At 32.5% G+C, this 19,020-nt stretch overlaps 1 protein-coding gene across 1 annotated transcript; it reads left to right on the forward strand.

Annotated features, from left to right (window-relative positions):
* Positions 1-2,326: 2,326 nt before the first annotated feature.
* Positions 2,327-4,048, forward strand: LOC123548091 (hemoglobin subunit beta-2-like). Its single transcript, XM_045335325.2, has one exon. The coding sequence runs from the start codon at positions 2,877-2,879 to the stop codon at positions 3,492-3,494; it is 618 nt and encodes a 205-aa protein (XP_045191260.2). The 5' UTR covers positions 2,327-2,876; the 3' UTR covers positions 3,495-4,048.
* Positions 4,049-19,020: the final 14,972 nt, after the last annotated feature.

Here is a 19,020-nt window from a genome sequence, read left to right on the forward strand (position 1 = left end):
TATTAACGACCACAAATGTAACAACAGCCTAAAAGAGTGTGATAGCTGTAAAATGTCTCCCGGCACGTGGACTTTGCTTTGTTATATTTTCACAATATTTCTGAATAACAGAATTTCGCTTAAGTCCGTGGTAGTAGTCTTAATATTGTGACTGATTTCTGCTATTTCCTTCTGTCAGGTTGGCGTGTTTGTTTTGTGCCAACAAGCCAGAACGACTTGCGCGCCAATACGGCAGATACCTTATTTGTCAAACCTCGTTTGGCTACCTTCAAACACATCAACAACAGACAGACAGACAAACCTATTTTGTCGTTTAGGCGTGTTAAAGTTTTGGTGTGTTTGCAGGGCGCCGACACGCCAGAACAAAAAATATGCACGCCGATAGACAAATAACGTATAAGTCGTTCTGGTTCGTGTATGTTGGCGTAATAAAATGCAAATGGCAGTAAGCAGCCTGCATTTGTGAGGTTGTTGCATATTTCATTTCATATAAACAGACACAATCAAAACGAGTCTCCTCTTTTTCTTCGATTGCGTTGTATGCTTTCAAAGGATCCACTTGTAGCTCTTTTCATTAAACCAATTTTGTGACTATGCAGGCTCAGCTTTTTATTGAGTTTTTGAACGATATAACCGGGAAATTTTGTTACTGCAAAACTCACTCAATACGTTTAATTTTTGGTTGAGTTATATACCTAATAACGATTGTCATTAAATCTTGCAAAGTCAGTACCAGAATATTTTTGATCTAACAAGAATAAAATCTATAAGAAGATGCATAGTCCAAAGCAAAACATCAGACACTGTATAATTAGGTCTGTTCATGAGAGCATTAACAGTAGCGGAACTCTGTTACGAAATAACATTGAACTGATGACACCATTTCTTAGATTATTCCGTTTAGATTTATGCAATTGATAAAACGTGCGGCTAGCCAGTTTGTCTGCACTATTATATAGATTTTGCATAGTAAGTAATTTCTTTGTATTTTGTTATTAAGAACACAGTCACGAAAAGAGCATTTCATGCGCCGTTCAGAAAATTGAAGACTGCAAGATCTAAACAACTTATGAACAGAGATGTAATAATCTCAGCAAATATCTAGAGAACTGAAATGTGACTTGCTGCAATTATCCATCCTGCAGTTAATCACAGTGAAAAAGGTTAAAACTCGTTAAGGCCAGACGATAATTGATCACTTTTAGCTGGTAGATAATTATGTTAGTAAAGTCGAGAATTGAGGCCAGACTTTTCATATTTATAAATTGTCCTATGTCTCGTTTGGCATGTATGATAATTACAGTGGTCACATATAAAATAGCGAAACATTATCGCAAAGTTTAGTGTTGTTTAAACAAATAATCAAGGCCGTCTAGTGGTTCAGAATTCAAAGTTCAGACGCGCAGGAATTTAAATATCTAAGCATCTGAACGACAAACTGAGGTAAATTAAACGACAAACCACAAGAACACCTTCATTGTTTTCATTCTTACACGGTCATTGAGGTTTGACATTTTGTTAAAAGGCAGTCAAATCCAGCCATGTTAGAATACAATATGTTCACTGTGTCATCGTAACAACGTTTGCTACGTACGCAAACATCTTGAAAATTCAGTTTCATTCCTTTAGAAATGAAAACACTGAATATTACAGAAAAAAGAAACTTAAATACATATTTAATTTGCAGCGGTTTGTGCGAATTTTCATTCATCGAGAAAAGACATAGAATGTAGTTGGAAGCGGCGGCTGAGATGTTTAACCGTTCGCAGTTCAGCACTGAGGTCGTTCGTTTCGAGCTCAATCTTGGATTTCGACCAATCTTAGAATTATAATAGACCTTAGTATTGCATTGTTAAGAAAGTTTTCGTCAAAGTCAAGCTAGAATTAGGAAACGTATTAATTACATAACAGAATGTAAAATGTTGTTGTTTTTCTATTAAACGTTTTTCAAAGTGAGAAATTGCCATAGATCTAGCCAAATTTATCTGAATAAATTCAGGTTAAACTTGTACAAAATTAAGTTGTGAACGTCAGAAAATAGTTCGAACCTCAAAAGGTACTGAAGTACTTCATAATAAACAAAAACCAAAACAAAACAAAACAAAACAATAGAGTAATAAAGCAATATCTTTTTTGTATCCTTATTGTATAACGTTCAAGCTTGGTAAAGTGGTGATAGTATTTGCTATTGACTGCCAAGCCATTCACCAAATGTTAACAATATTTTAATGGGAAAAAACAAAAAAAAAGAAACATACAAATAAAAATTTATGAATTAAGCACTATATCGGAAAGCCAGTTGTTAAAGTGTTTGATAAAGAACATGCCGATGTTTTACTGAAATTCAAATATCGGAACAGAGTCAGCTGCTTGACGATAACAGACAATCATTCACGCACTGGTAGAAACATCTTATTGGGGGAACATAATTATGCATTATGTGAGTTGCCAATATGAGACTGTTACTACTGGATTTATTCAGAATCGTTTTAATCATTGTTTTTCCTTTTTGGATCATATCACCGATTGAAATAGTGCAATCAAATGATAGGTGATAAAAGAAGATCTACGGAAACAATAACTTGATAAAGATATTTAAGACAGCTGAAATATCAAACTGATTGATTTTTATTGATGTTGTTTTTTTGTATAAAAGTTAATGTCTATTCAAATACAAACCAAGAAATACTTCCTCAAACGTCTGAATTCAAAATACATACAATGAGCTGTTGTGTAAAGTCGGGAATGTATTTACATTAATCTGTATATGTGGAATTTATTTAGATGTAAACAGTGATAATATGCCAACATTTTATGGTGTGTTTTAAAGTTATATGCGAACCATATTTCTTTCTGCAAAAAGCAACGAATAAACAATGGGATGCAAACACTCCACATCGTACACGAAACATTCGTGCAGACAATTAAGCAAACAGAAGGATTCAGTGAAATCACGTGTAACATTCACCATGAAATATCCGAAAGAACTTACTCCGGCGGAAAGGCAGACATTGCGACGAACATGGCCAACCTTAGCCAACGATTTGCAGGGAAATGGTTTACAACTGTTTCTTAGAATATTTGATATGTGTCCAGAGGTAAAAGTATTGTTTTCTGTAGAAAATGTTCGACCTTCGCAACTTGCACGAAATGTGAACATCAAGGCACATGGAGCGCGTTTCGCCAACGCAATCGGGTCAGTAGTAGAAAGTTTGGACGAATATAACCAGAAAGATAACAAATCTTGCAAATTCCTGTTTGCCCTCGGACAAAAACATAAGCGATTCACGGGATTCAAACCGGAGTATTTTGATATATTCTATGAAGCGCTCATGTGCCAATGGAAACGCTGTATGGGTGACCAGTTTACTCCAGAAGTATCGGAGGCATGGGGTCACTTGTTTGTTCATATAATGGAAACACTGAAGGAAGGGTATTTTTCAAAAGAAGTGACGTTCGAAGCACAGTTTGGAAATGAAAAAGGATATCAATGACAGATCAATAAGTGCCAGCTGCTAATTATAGACTTATAAAAATGAAGTACTATTTTGACTCCATCTTGGCCATTGCAATTGTTGATCAGTTCATTGTATCGGAAATGACGCGACACATTTTTCACAAAAAAGAAAAAAAAAACAACTGAAAGTATCTTTAGTTATAGGACTCTTTTTAACATTTGTAAATATCTCTATCTCATACTTGTATATTTAGTTTCACCACATCAAGAAGAACAATATACAAGTGTGAAAATATATTATGAAAACTGCAAAAGTCTGGTGCAAAGACATTTTATTAAATAAGCATGAATGAGGCTACTATAATGCGTATTTTTGCTTCAACATCTTTAACTCAAATATCTATATTTCAATGCTAACAATATTCCGGAGATCATCAGACAAAAGGTTTAAAGTATTTGTATTTGTATAAACTTAATATGGAGCTTGCTTTACATGATAGATTTATTAAACTATAGATATTTAATTTTGATGATTTTATTGTTTCAGTGTAACATTTCGAAGCGTATAAATAGAACTTTTGTATACCCTTTTGTATACACCTTTTGTAACTTTCGTTTATATTTTTATAGTTTTATGAATTGAAACTTATGGTTTCTTTACACTTAAAAGTTTACAGTCGTGTATTATTAAAGGTTAATACATTTGTATCGGGAAATATGCATGAGTTCTGCAGCTGAAATAGAATTGTGTGAATTTAGAAGCGCAATACTATTCCGCACAAGAACGTATACTGCATAGTTCTCGACGCAAATCTAAAATTATTTTTATTACATGCGCATCTATACCTATTTTTATTATATCTATGATATAAAATTAAGGTATTAGGCCCCTTGTACTAATAGTAATGTTTTAAAAATGGCATTTGCTTGGTATATTCTTACAGTTGACCGTGCTTCGTACTTAGTTGCAAATTTTTAAAAACTTTTACCGTGCCGTTTTTTTTTATAAATTTTGTGTAATTTATGATATTCCTCAAGCTCAAGTAGAGACAAATTTCAAAGTGGTGGCCTTTATCCAAAACGTCTGCAGAGAATTCATTTTTCCATTATTTTTTATGAAAGAAACATCAAACTATTGGTAAACAATCTCAAAACTTAAAATAAAAACTGCCAATATCATTTTTTTCTAGGGTGCCTCGAGTAAACGGATTTAATGAGACAGAATTCCAACTCCAACATTGAAAAAATAAAGTCGAATCCTGCGGGTCTATTTTGAATTTTGCTCACTTCATTTAAAAAAACCTTGGGGCAGAAGTAAAACCTACCTTCATTTCTTCCACAATATGTAATCGTAAGAATGAAGGCAAAATAGAGAATTTTTACCGCATGTAACTTAGTATTTTTAAAGATGTCTAACTCTACTCCTTCTGTTTCAGAGGTAAATTCACTTTGAACAGCAAGAAATCGCTTATCAAATGATTTTTTTTCCACTTTTGTACAATAAATAAATAACAAATCTTGAAAGAAATAAAAACTTACTAGAAAGAAAGGAAAATTAAGGAGAAAAAAAGTTGGTCCCAGTGGGGCTTGAACCTACGCCCCCCTGAAAATTGCAGTCAAAGTAGGTTTATGGTAGGAATTGAATACTCTTCAAAAAGGAGGTACTCTATTATGGGCCTAATAGCTTAAGCTTTCGTAAAACTGAAAATGTCGTAGTTAAATAACCTTCAAACGCGATGACTTACATGAAACTGACGTCACAAATGACGTCACACACCCGACATGAAATTTGAACGTCAGTATGGAAAAATATTGACGTTTCAGGTTCCATTGAAATTTAACGGAATTTAATATGAACTAAGGCAAAGCCTCAAAGCGAGCTCAAAGAAATCGGATTTATCTTAAAATATTATGCAAGATTTATTTGTCACAAAGAAACTATTCACTAGTCACAAGAATTCAGGAGAACCTATTCACTTGAAAAAGTCTACATTTAGCGTCACCATGCCTATAACAGTGAATATCATACGTTGCAAAATTTATGGGAGCCGGTGTCACGGTGACATCATTACCGCGTTCCCGTTTCTTTCTGCTTATTAATGGCATTTTTTCCATTTTCTGGCCGATGCTTGATCTTTTAAATGCAAATAATATTTTTTCAAACAACTGGAAATCATTCTTTCATTATTGTTGAGTGATGAATGATTTTTAGCAATTGAATGAAGTTCTGTTTTCACTCCGGAAAGAAGTACTTGTGAGCACCAGTCCGCTAGGGTGCGCTTTTTTAAAACTTCCGACGAAACTTTTCAAATCCATCACCACTGAGTGTGAAAGTATACTTGCGTTACCGTAAAGCTCGATTCTCCTCTTTGAGCTCGCTATAAATGAGTATGTAATAGGTTCAAATATACGAGTATCTATCAGAAGATTGAAGATGAGTTTCTCTTTACATTAGAGTGCGATGCATTCACAGAAATACGAGCAGAATATATTCCAAGATATTACAGACAGAGACCAAATATGTTTAAGTATGTGGAACTATTACAATCAGAGATAACAAAGGTTTATTGCATAAAGTGGCATTATATCTAACAAAAGCTTTCAAGAAGGAGTTAATATGAAAAAGGCAGAGCCTCTGAGCGAGCGTAGCTTAAACGGCAAAGAAACTATTCACTGCTTAAAACAATTCCGAGAACCTATTCACTTGAAAAGAAACAAAAATTTAGTGTCATTGTACCTGTAACAGCGAATATCATACGTTGCAAAATTTATGGAAAGCCGGTGTCACGGTGACGTCATTACCTGTTTGTAGCGTTCTTATGGCTTTATGCTTATTTATGACATTTTATCCCATTTTCTGGCCAATGCTTGATCTTTTAAAAGAAAATCATACTTTTTTCTACCCACTGGAAATCTTTCTTGCATTATTTTTGAGTGATGGATAATATTCAGCAATCAAATGAAGTTCTGTATTCACTGCCAACAAAGCATTTTCTGTGAGCACCTGTCCTCTAGGGACACGCACTTTGTAAAATAAAAGCAAAATTGAAATTATTTCCATACCATAACTTTTTTTAAAAATAAAGACACCTAATGAACATAGAGATTGTAACTCAAATATAAAATTAAAAAAAACAAAACAATTTTCCCAACTTTGACGGAAGTAGAACAAAATGGCGGCACCCAAAATGGCGGCGCCCAGACGAGAGGAAATTTTTTTTCAGCTACATCACTTTGCCCATTGGACACCTTTTTATATTGCCTACACATGCCGTAAGCGAGCTACGGCTCGCAATTGGCTTCGCCAATGCTCGCGAGCTACGCTCGCTATTAAATCGTGCACGAGAAACACTCTCGCATAATTGCATAATTACATGTACATGATAATTACTTATAATTACATGAATCTATTTTTACAAATTGACACATGTATGTGATATTGAACCAGTTTGTTATTACTATGCATGCTTTATTCTTTACTTTGTATTGGTAATTTCAGTATGCTGTATATGCAATATAATACAATACAATACAAAAGTTTATTCAGCATAAAACATAACACATATGCTTATAGCCTATACAAAATTAATGTTCAATGATAAACATATTTAATAGAAATATAATTGGGAGAAAATTGTAGCAGGTTACGCTTACAATTCTCGAAAATGCACAAATTAAATAAGTGAGATAAGTTTTACAAAAATAATATCGGAAGAGCGTTATAATTTTTATAACTAACAGTTAATAGCGTATATTGTACATCATATTACATATATTCTTCAGACTGAATGTAGGTAGGGGACTAAGAAATACGGTTCTTTGTTGCAAAATATATATATTTCGTTAAGTTTAAGATAACATTATTTGATTTTGATGACATCAATTTTTCAAATTTAATGATTTCTTAAAATATTTGCTTCTTAAGTCACGGTGCATCGGGCATACTAATAAAAAGTGGTACTTGTTTTCTATAGTATTTATATTACACGATTTACAGAGTCTCTTTTCTCGCGGAGTATCATTGTATATTCCAGTTTCTATCAAAAGATTATGTGACGAAGTTCTAAATCTTGATCAAGCAAATCTATATTTGTTATCAGTAAGTACTTTCAAATATTCTTCTAGTACAAATTCCTTTTTAAAGATACGGTATGACTGTAACCGATTGGAGTTGTTAATATCAGAATACCATTTTTGTAAATAGTTGTCAATGACTCTTTTCTTAATTACCTCAAAAGGAATTTCAGATTAAAATATCCTGAAATGTATACGTTTCCTAAACAATCATATTTAATTATGTCTAATTCTAACTGATCGAATAAATCAATATCTAATGAGGTCACTATTTTTGAATCAAATGGTGGTATATATACATGGCATAAATAAACGTTCTCGTTAAAGGGGAATAACTCTGCCGAGAGTTTAACCCAAACTATTCCACTCTGGTGTTTGTCAAAATTTTTTATATGATTTTTAAGTTTATTCCTAAAGTAAAAAGAAATACCTCTACTATAACATCCTTTTTTGGTATTTCTAGATTTATTTCCCGTCATACGCTCACAACAGAAATTATTTATATCGAAGTTAGTATTTTCTTTCGCTGAAAGCCAAGTTTCATTGAAAAATAATAAATCATATTCAGTTACGAATTCTAAGAAGTCCTGATCAGAAATCTTACGTTTCAGACCATTAACATATGCATACGACTTGATTAAATATCTGTTCTGTTCCGTTCTGTTCTATCAGACTTGTGACTTGTCTAGGAAGAGACCCGATAAATGGATAAGATTGAGTCACTACCATTTATACAAATATCAAGAGACACATATTTAATTGTAAACACTTTCATCGTTACATCAGAATTTTGATACGTTTCTATGAGGTTTACACATTGAAACTTGAACTCCATTTAACATTTATCAAAATTTTGTATTCAATTTGTTTTAAAAATATTTGTTTAGTCACTGGCAAATCGTGCAAGTAGCAAAGTATATGGTATCATATGTATATATGCATGTAAAATGAAGTTGAAATATACGAGGCAGAAAGTCTTTTAAGCTGTCTTTCTAGTCAGATATTCATACAACTTTATTGTTTTAAAATAGGCCATTGGACAGTGTAATTTTGTATTTAACTGGTTCATGATCTTGAGAAAAAATGTGCACCTTCTACGTAAGGACACTTATTGTAACTTATGCACTGTTAAATTAGCAATCAAACACTTGGCTATACTAGCATATGTTTTCCGCCTAGATTGAAATAGTTAAATGTTGATACGAAAAGTACATTCTCTAAAGCTTTCTTAATATGTAGTGTTTCACGTCGTGTAGATACGGTGTGTAGATTCGACGTGTAGGTTCGAATTGTAGATTCGACGTGTAATAGTATATTTCAAATGAAATTTTGGTGTTTGCTATCTACTTAAGGATTCGATGGATATTTGACGTTCTTGAAATTTGAACATCACCATATCATAGAAAGAAAGAGTTGTTTTACATAAAAATTGAACAGCTTATAAGAAGTTGTCCCCCTTAAAAAGATTTCCATAAAATAAACAATTTTCAGAATTCCCGAAAACGATGTTTAATCTAGTTATTCGATATTTCAGCACTCGGATATTGTTGCAAATGCATCAAAACGAAAATATGTAATATTTCTTTGAAAATGGGGAGTTTTAAAGACAATGGAGCTGTCCAAAAGTGTAGCTTTTTTTGATTTCTTTCATAAAGGCTTTTAAGTGTCTCCACATGTCCAGGCACCTACATAATGTATATATTCTGGCATGCATGCACAATGCATTATTTATTGAGATAAATTCAAAGTAGTGCACGTTTAAACAGAAGATAACCGTGCACGTATTTTGGCTAAACGCCGTGCTCTCCTGTCTAACAAAGATTAAAACGTACGATTACATGCAAATTGCAAACTGCAAGTTGCTTCTCGTGCAACCTTTGTTTAATGTAAATTTATTTTAGATTAACTATTGAACAACATCATTATTTGAGAAAATTTAGATTTTTTCTTCGAAATTCACCAAGACGTTTCATAGCTAGTAAACGGGAACAAAACAATTAAGCCGTGCCATGAGAAAACCAAAATAGTTTATTTCAGTGAGTTCTAGTCAGTTCTTTTTAATTGAATTTCATCAATGTAGTATATTAAAAACTATTTAAAATATTCTCTCAATGCAATGTACGAGTAGTAGACTATATTCTGATGCAAGTCATTAACCTTTAGCCTGCTGGCGGCAAGTGATTTTGCCTTTGCAAACAGTGCAGACCAAGATAATGGTCTGCCTTGTTCGCTATTCAATCAATAAATTTTCATTGAACACTCCTTCGAATAATAAATAATACTGTCCAAATTGAATAATGGAACATTCCTTTTTAGAAACTTAGCAGGGTAATGGTTAATACCTACTTATGGTTACATTTCTTTAAATATAGTTTTCTTATACGAAAGTGTCGCTAGAATCTCGGTAGTATTTTTTTGTCAATCATGACATATTTACCTTAGACTATTCGACTTTCAGAAAAGCAGGTAACTAATCACTGCAATGCGCATATTATTCTTAATAGACAATATAGTAATGTTTCTTCATTCTGCGGTTATGTATGTCACTCTTTTAAAACATAACACAGTTCAGATGAAAAGATGTTTTAAGGAAATGCAACTGCGTTTATTTTCTAAAATATTTAATCAAAAATCGAATTGATTGTCACTCATTTGCCCGGAAAGATCTGTCTTGATTTCTTGTCTTTATTACTGATCCTCAAAACAGATTCTTGGACGTCCCAATACCAAATCCTCATCCAATATATGTTTTAATAAGTGACGCCCTTAAAAATGGAAGTTACGATCATTGATATGGTGTCTCTTAGGTGATGCTCGTCTGTGATGAAAAAAATGCGCGTATGGGTCATCTAGGGTCAACAAAAGTATTTTTAAGAAGATCACTAGTATACCCGAAGCACACTCAATCTAAACTTTTCTACAGGATATCTCGGCTAACGGAAGACTACACACAATGACAATATGTGGTTTATAACGGTCAAAGCGTCGATTTGAATAGCATTAAAATTCTCATCTCATCTGTTATTTGCTGCCAGTCCGCTTCAGCTGGTGCTAATGGGCGTGAGGGGAGTGGCTGGTGCACTATCCGTTACCTCTCATGAACAGACTCGATCAAACCGAGTCTGCATATCATTTTGCTTGGTTGCATTCTATGCTTCCACAGGATCATATTATAGAGTTTATTATCTATCACAACAACAATCTTTAAGTGCCCTGTGGTGGCCGTAAAAAGTCTCTCCGTACTTTGATTCAGTGTTGTTATATGTTTGGTCCTTTGCCATTCAATATCTATGTAACAGAATTCTGGTTAAGCCGGTGCTAGGGGCGTGAGGGCACTATCCAATACCTCTAATAAATAGACTCAACCAAACCGACTCTGCTATCATTTTGCTTGGTTGCAAAGGATCTTCTCATAAATTTTCATTTCTATATATTTATTATTCCGATTGTCATATCCTCTGTTCAGCCATTGAATGTTCTTCTCATATGAATAGCAAGATCAAATATAGTTATTGTGTACTCAATAAAATTTCCGAAAGCGAAGGGAAGCCTCAGGCGGCTGTGTAACATACAATTATTTTGACTTACCTATTTGAAATAATATGTAATGTAAATTATATAGGCTTAATAACCTTTGCTGGCAAGTTTTCTCTTTTTCAGTGAAACTCTTCACATAATTCTTTGAAAAGGCCTATGTCATCCCTAGTTATGTTAGCATACATATTGCCAGTTCTTTCAGCATTTTATCACGACCACCATGTCCAGTAACGACATGTGCGTTTTGTATGATGCTATACATGGCTTCGGCACAGACGTAATACAAAACTGGATCGGATTCCTGCTTTTTCTTCCTCACAAACCGCTCTATGTCTCCACATTGAAGAACATCTGACGATAAAATACATTCGATAATTTCAAAATGCAGTCACCCATACACACTAACTCCTTAACATTTAGCCAAGTGACTGAAAAAATTACTGTTCTAAAGCAGATAAATTGATGTAAGAGTAGACAGGTTGACAGACGTATGGAAGGACGAACGTATTGACAGACATACAGACAGACAGACAGACAGACAGACAATAGGGACACAGGAGGTATTTATTGTATTGAACGTGATTAGGTATAAAATACTATTCAAAGCTTACTCTTATACTTATTTAGGTAAATACAAAATAGTAGCGTACTTACTTTTGACTGTGATAATAATCCGATGCACAAATTTTCTTTCCAGGGAGAAGTTTTGCTACAACTTCATCATATTTCAGCCTAGGCCATACAACACAGGAGGTATTTATTGTATTGAACGTGATTAGGTATAAAATACTATTCAAAGCTTACTCTTATACTTATTTAGGTAAATACAAAATAGTAGCGTACTTACTTTTGACTGTGATAATAATCCGATGCACAAGTTTTCTTTCCAGGGAGAAGTTTTGCTACAACTTCATCATATTTCGGCCTAGGCCATACAACACTCTTGTTGTTTTCTCTATGTTTTTAAATAAATTAAGTGTAGACTTTTGTCCATTAGACATGCCAATCTGTGCCTGTGTCATTTTGTCTAGCACTGAACATGTCACTCTTTTTGGAACTAGAAACTACTGTATAATGTGATTTTACATTATGAACATGAAATCTCCCCTGAAAAATCATACATACTATCGATACCAGTTAATAAACTTTACTACAATAACAGTTAATCTAACAATTTAACACATTGCCGAAGTATTATCAGGCAATATTTTAAATTGGCCATTGATTTTCTAGGCATTATACAAAATACTTTACATTTTAGGCAATTTACATAATGACCAACTATTTTAGTCATTATGTAAAATGCCTTTAATTTCAGACATTATACAAAATGTCTAAAGTTATAAAATGCCTGTGACATATATATTATTCACCTTTGTATTAAAACGTTAATTTTCTTTAATAAGAAATAAGTAAAAAATCTTACCGTAAGTAAATTTTAATATCAAATGTTTATTCAGTAGAGTTATCTTACATTAAAAATATATGAATGTAGTATAAATACAACGTCTAAACAGGCTTTTAAACATTTGATAGACTCTTAAATGACCGCAAAATTCTTCGACTGTCACTTCGATTTTTAAATAAGAATAAAATATTTCCTGAGTAAAAAGGTGTGGACTCTTTGATTTACGCCGGGGTGAGTCTTTGTATATAGCGCTGTAATTAGATTGTTTTACATATTGACGCATATAAATTTAATGTTCATCAGGAAACATCCGGTCGAGCGAATAATATGAACAAACTCGAGAAAGGTACATGCTAGAATGTCACGACCATTCATCAAACAGTCCAGGAAAATATCTTTATTTCAAGTATTCAGTGAATTATCAAAGTATTAGATTGAAATATATCTTGTATTTTCACAGAGCAACATTTCAAGTATACTTTTCTCTGGTTAGAAATTTTAAAATGGGTAAAAAGCACATATGAAAGAATAATGCCTTTACCTATACATGATCTTATACAAGCTGTAAAAATGAATAATCTTGTTTCAGAGAATAAGGCACACCATAAATATCTCCAGTTTCAATCACAGATATTTCCCTTGCAGCTCTCTTTTGCACATGAGACGTAATCATTTCAATGAATTATACATAATGAACAATCTCATTGTGAAAGTAATTGAAGATGAGCTGGTTCAAGTCCTACCTTTGGCTCTGGGATGTCAAAATGATAGAAAACCATTACTGTAGAACAAAAAGACGTCACGTATAAGGTAACGTAAATGCTTTCTTCGAATTTAAATAAATCAGGCTATCATGTTGTGTACAAAACTTGTAAAATTGTAAAAAGGGCATAAAAGAAAATGTTTTAAGTAATTCACATAGCTTACCAAATTATTGAAAGACTAAAATTAGTTCAGTGTTTTAAGAATTTAAATGTAAACAAATTGTTTCTTTAGTTTTGATGTCATATAAGAGAAATTGATTATGGCAAGAAGCAAGTAGATAGTTCAGTTCATTTAAGATACCTTGTTACTGGTACATACACCTTTAGAGTTTTTGTAAAATATCGCAAATAGTGCCTTAAAGTGTCATAACGCAGAAAATTCATTTCATTGACAACAAGGTTTATAAAGCACGTATTATGCATTTTTATGCCAAATCAAAAGGTTTTACCTGAAATGAAATCATTTGAATAATGTATCGGACAATATGCACACAATAAAAAACTTACAAACAAGTAACATTATTTTACAGGTTAGTAATATATTAACAAAAAATCCCGCTGAACATTGTAAAATCTTTTCCATTGCAGAGCAAAACAATCCTCGTTTAATAATATCCAACCAGGCCGTATTCATAAAGCATCTTAAATATAAGTTTTGACTTAAGTTGAAGAATTTACTTAAGTCTGTGGTGATTTCAGCTAAAGTCTAAGTAAAAAACTTAAATCCTATTCATAAAATAGCTTAAACTTAAGAATCGTAAGAAATGAATTAAGTCAGAAAACAAAATGGCGTAGCGAGTACGTTTAAAGTGTTGTTTTTCAGATAAAAGCACTTTAAACATAATTGTGTATGTTGTATCTGTCTGAAATTAATGTTGTTATTTTTAATGTTTTCGTCCACAATGAAAGCCAAGAATTACTTATAAAGTTGTTTTATGAATATCAAATATACTTAAGTAAAATAAATTTCTTACCCAAGTAATACATAAATGAATAATCAATTTCCTATACTTATACTTAAGATACTTTATGAATACGGCCCCTGGTCTTTATAAGGTCACAATAAGCTAAATAGTTTTCCCTATATATTCTTTATAAAACTGACCTTATATCAAAAGCTACCAAACATAGCTAGACCCATTTCAGAGAACAAATCCTTACCTCATTTTAAAGAGTTATGATAAAACTGATGTAAAATGAAGAGATAAGTAGGGGTCATGTATCTTCTAAGAGAGATTTCTCTGGTCACATTTGCTTACTGTAAACTGACATCAAAATCACACTGCCGTGACCTGGAAGTACTACTCATACTAAAATTGAGCTTCACTTCACCAAATACAAACTGATCTCCCACTTTTCCTACCAAAATGTCAAAAATACATCCACAATGAAATTTAAACAGAAACTAGCTTCAATTTAGACATCTGTTGCCATGCCAAGTGAAAAATTAGTGTTCAAATACCTGGCAGCCATTACGCGACTAGACCAGATGGCACCCACGCTGGTTCCTTTAGTTTAGTTAGGCCTATAAATGAGATGTCAGTGTGAAGTTATTGTTCTTGTCTTCCTGGCGGGGAAAGTATACAGTAGTTTGTCACATGCCAGGGGTAGATATTCCTGTCTGACCTTGTCAAAGCTTCCGCGCACATAAGGACTAAACCTATTATGATGTCATAGACTATATACATAATGCCAGGATTTGTAATCGTGGTATAGTTTGAACCAGGTAGGCAAGAAAAATGATCCTAAATGTTTGCCTTTGAATTACACTGTTTTCCCAAACATCGGGACAGCATGGATAAACTAGATGCCTACGGGCAACATGTCGAGCCCGCCAGATGACCTTGACCTTTCAAGCACTACGCCTGACAGACCAGTCTGTGGCAAATTGTAATCCTGTAATTTTTTTCCCTATATTTTGAAAAGTTATTTTTTTTATGAAAGCTTATGTGATACTTTTTAAGAATTCAATTGGTAACATTTTTTCGGCCATCAGTGTGGAGGCCATCTTGAATTTCAAAATGGCTGCTATATTTCAGTTAGTATGCTCTTATATATTTAATCTAGCCTTCAAACAAACCTGCTTTTCTAATTAAAAAATGGAAATTTATATTTCTAAATAGTAAAGGATTGTATTTATAAGGTTTCTTTAAAGTTTTAATCAAGTATTGAATTTATATTCATGAAAAACATAATTTTCAAATGAAATTATAGGTAGAAAATCGTCTTTTTTATACATCTAATTTTTAAATGGTAAAATGTGGTCACTCTGTAAAAGAAATAGCATATTTATCCGAATACATGCTTAAGACATTCATCTTAAACATAGTATCAATTATCTAAAGACATTGTATTTATAAATCTGAATTTACAGGATGTAGAAAAAGTTTGCTGCAATGAATACCTATTGTAGTGTAAGAAAACACAAATATGGATAATGGTGATGAAATTAGAGTTTTTATCTGATTTTCTTAAAACATCATTGTCTCTAGAACACTCTTTACATGTAAGAGTACAGCTTTGCCAAAATCTAATACAGGAAGCCTGCTACAAATAAAATATGATAGTATTATAAACTAGGACACTGTTGTAGAAGGCAACATAAATTAGCACTAGCAGTTTTGAATTACTTTAAGTATAATAGTAAGATATGACTTAAATAATCGCTCTGCAGCTTTACAAAATCAAGCATTGTTAATAGTCAAATTTTAGAACTTGTGGGGGTAACATGTGTGCATCTAAATTTGGATACAGATAAGCATATCTGTATGAAATATGACGAATTGCATCCCACCACTTTCCCTCACACACTCGCTGTATCTTATAACTCTTTCATTCTAACTGTAACTATTATAGTCCAAGACTTCTACAAAATTTATATGAATTAGAAATCCATTGTTGTGCTATGGAAGATATCAGTCAAACTGTTAATAAATACATGCAGTTTAACTACAAAATGATATATTTTTCACACACAGAAACATTTGATATGTGTTCTTTCGGGATCTGATGAGTTTAGTCTTATTTAATTCAATATCTTCAGACAACTGAGTATTAACAGTTGCAAAAAGGGAACTTAAGTTTTACAATCACCCAATGAATGAGTCCTTTAAAAGGCCTGTTTATAACATTTTTTAAAGAAAAAAATGCATTTTTGAGCGGTACCACTTACAATTAAATACATGTAAACATTTGTTCAACAAAGCAAGCTTAATGGCTTGCCAACTGTAGATATGGCAATAACATTGTTGGACCTTAGTACGCTTGTCGGGGAATTAGTCTTCAAATCTACATCCTTTCTATATTGTATTTACCAGTTTGGTTTTACTATTACTTGAAATGTCGTCTATCTATTAAAACTAGAAAGAAAATGCCGCAGAACAAAACTGAAGTGCCTTTACTTCCTTGACCTCATGTGGTATTAAGAAATGGTAAGCAACCACATCTAAAAGGTGTCTTTAGTATTGTATGAAATTCCTGAGATGAAGAAAGGTTTTACTACACATGCTGATTTATATAAATATTTTCATTTGTAGTTAAGATTGACTCTGACTGAGCATCATTGTTACTTCACTTTATTCTTCATAATTCAACGCCTTTGGTCCTCTTTTGTAATCATATATCATTCATCTTGGTCCAGTTAATGTCGAACTTTTTCTACATTTAAAAGGATGTTATTGAAATACAAATTGAATACCCAGTTATATGTAAATAATTTACTACATGTATTAAAAACTGGAAACCATTAATGCAAGAAAAGAAGGAAAATATCCTTCTACTTATGTAGAATCTTATTTTTTTTAAATGATCATAGTTAACTCATTGAATAACACATTACATTAATGTTTTATTTTTGATAATCTAACTGGTATAGTACAGTTAGCAAGGTACCTCTGTAGCCAAGTGGTGAAAGATGTCGGTATCAAATCACTAGACCATAGTCTCTGAGGGTTCGAGCCCTGCTTTGGCCATCATATGAGTCATCCAGCCTGCAGCGGAAGGTCAGTGGTTCAACCAGGTGATGTAAAACTTTAAACATATATAGTTATGTACAACATAAGAGTTGTCTTCAAGAAGTAGACCATGAAGTTTTGATTAATTTTAGGGTTTATTCCAACCAGAACAATTCAGGAATATGGCAATTTTCCAGCTCTGATTGGTAAAGAAAGACCCAGGCGCCCGCCATTATAGGCATGGGCAGATGCCCGGGTAGAACCAGTAATCTTCGGTAGATAGCTGCATTGCTAACTGAAGGATGTACGAGCGTTTTTTTTTTCAGGATATCCGCCATTTTGAAAAATGTTTCTTCGAATAGTGCTTTCTAACAAAAGTTTTGCCAAAAATTAATGAGAGATAACTAAAATATGGCTAATAATGTACCATTTAAGCAAATAAATTCTACTTTTGCGAAAAAAATTTTTTTCACCCTTATTTTTGGCTTGTATTTGCCTAAAATAGACGTAAGATTTACAATGGGATAGGGGTAGGTAATGTCAAATATCTATTAAAGTAGATTAGGTTTGGTTTTGAAATTTTCCTGACTTATACATATAATAATGAGCTATAATTGAAATAAAAGTTTTTAAGATAGCACATTATATTATCTAGAAAACATATATTAAAACAGAAAGAACAAAAATATCAAAATTCACCAATTTTTAAGTTTTTTCTTAATAAATCTCTTAGATGCATGGTGACCCCAACTTTTTTTCTTTCTATTTTAAAGCATTTGTATAGGTCATTAAAGCTGCAAAATATTTTGAAAATCTTAACGTCAGAAATTTTTTTGTATATCTAAATACGTTTTTGCCAATGACAATAAAGTGGATGGGGTAATTATGTCAATATGTGAAGATGAAAGAGAATTGTTAGTGACTTTTATGCTTCTATAATACTGGCATCACCTTGTATTCATATTAACCTGTAACACCTGAAATCCCTATAACATTAAGTGGGATATTATATGTTTCTAAAAGTATCACCATTTTTCTAATTTTACAAAATTTCAGAAATGCTTAAGCAGTGGGTGAAGAAAATGCCCTATAAAATGAAAACGAGTTCGTTGACCTATGTTTTTTCTTCTCTTGTTTGTCTTGGAAACAAATGTTCTTCAAGCTCACAGAGTATGAAAATGTTCTTTACGTTATAAAAAATTCGCTCCTACGTACTTAACTGAAAGAATTTTACGTCACTTGAAGGATTTCAACCCAACGTAAGTTGTGGCAAAGTGATTTGAAAGTCAATGTCCAGCTTTGAATTGTAAAGGAAGGCCATTTAAGCACTCAGTAATGCATTGCTCTGAGACAGCCACCATTTACTTAAAGTATAGCACCACAAAATGAACATTTGATTATAACAACAATTTATCTTAAAATTACTTCCCGGTATTTCCTATTTATTTTATTCAAGTTAAAAAGTTTATAATAAAGCATTGTATACCATAACTGAAGTCCCAAAATGGAGAAAAACTGGTACAGTGTGAATGTTCACTCTAAAATATCTGGATATATTTCTCACATTTTGTAATTATCTCCCTTTTAATTAAACCAAAAAGATAAATACTGACAACAACACACAGAGTTTACCTTGACTTATTTAATGTAATAAAATTAATGCAATCGCTTTGCTGAAAATTGATTAATTTCAATAAAATAGGATGCCAAGAAGAAAATACACATTTATATTTTTTACCTCCCTTTACTTTGTCTTTATCATGTTATCGCTATGCATTAAATTGTAAAGATTAACTTAAAAGGCATGCAAATTATACTAAAGTTATA

This window comes from Mercenaria mercenaria, chromosome 9 (genome assembly GCF_021730395.1).
Source record: "Mercenaria mercenaria strain notata chromosome 9, MADL_Memer_1, whole genome shotgun sequence".
NCBI classification, from domain to species: domain Eukaryota; kingdom Metazoa; phylum Mollusca; class Bivalvia; order Venerida; family Veneridae; genus Mercenaria; species Mercenaria mercenaria.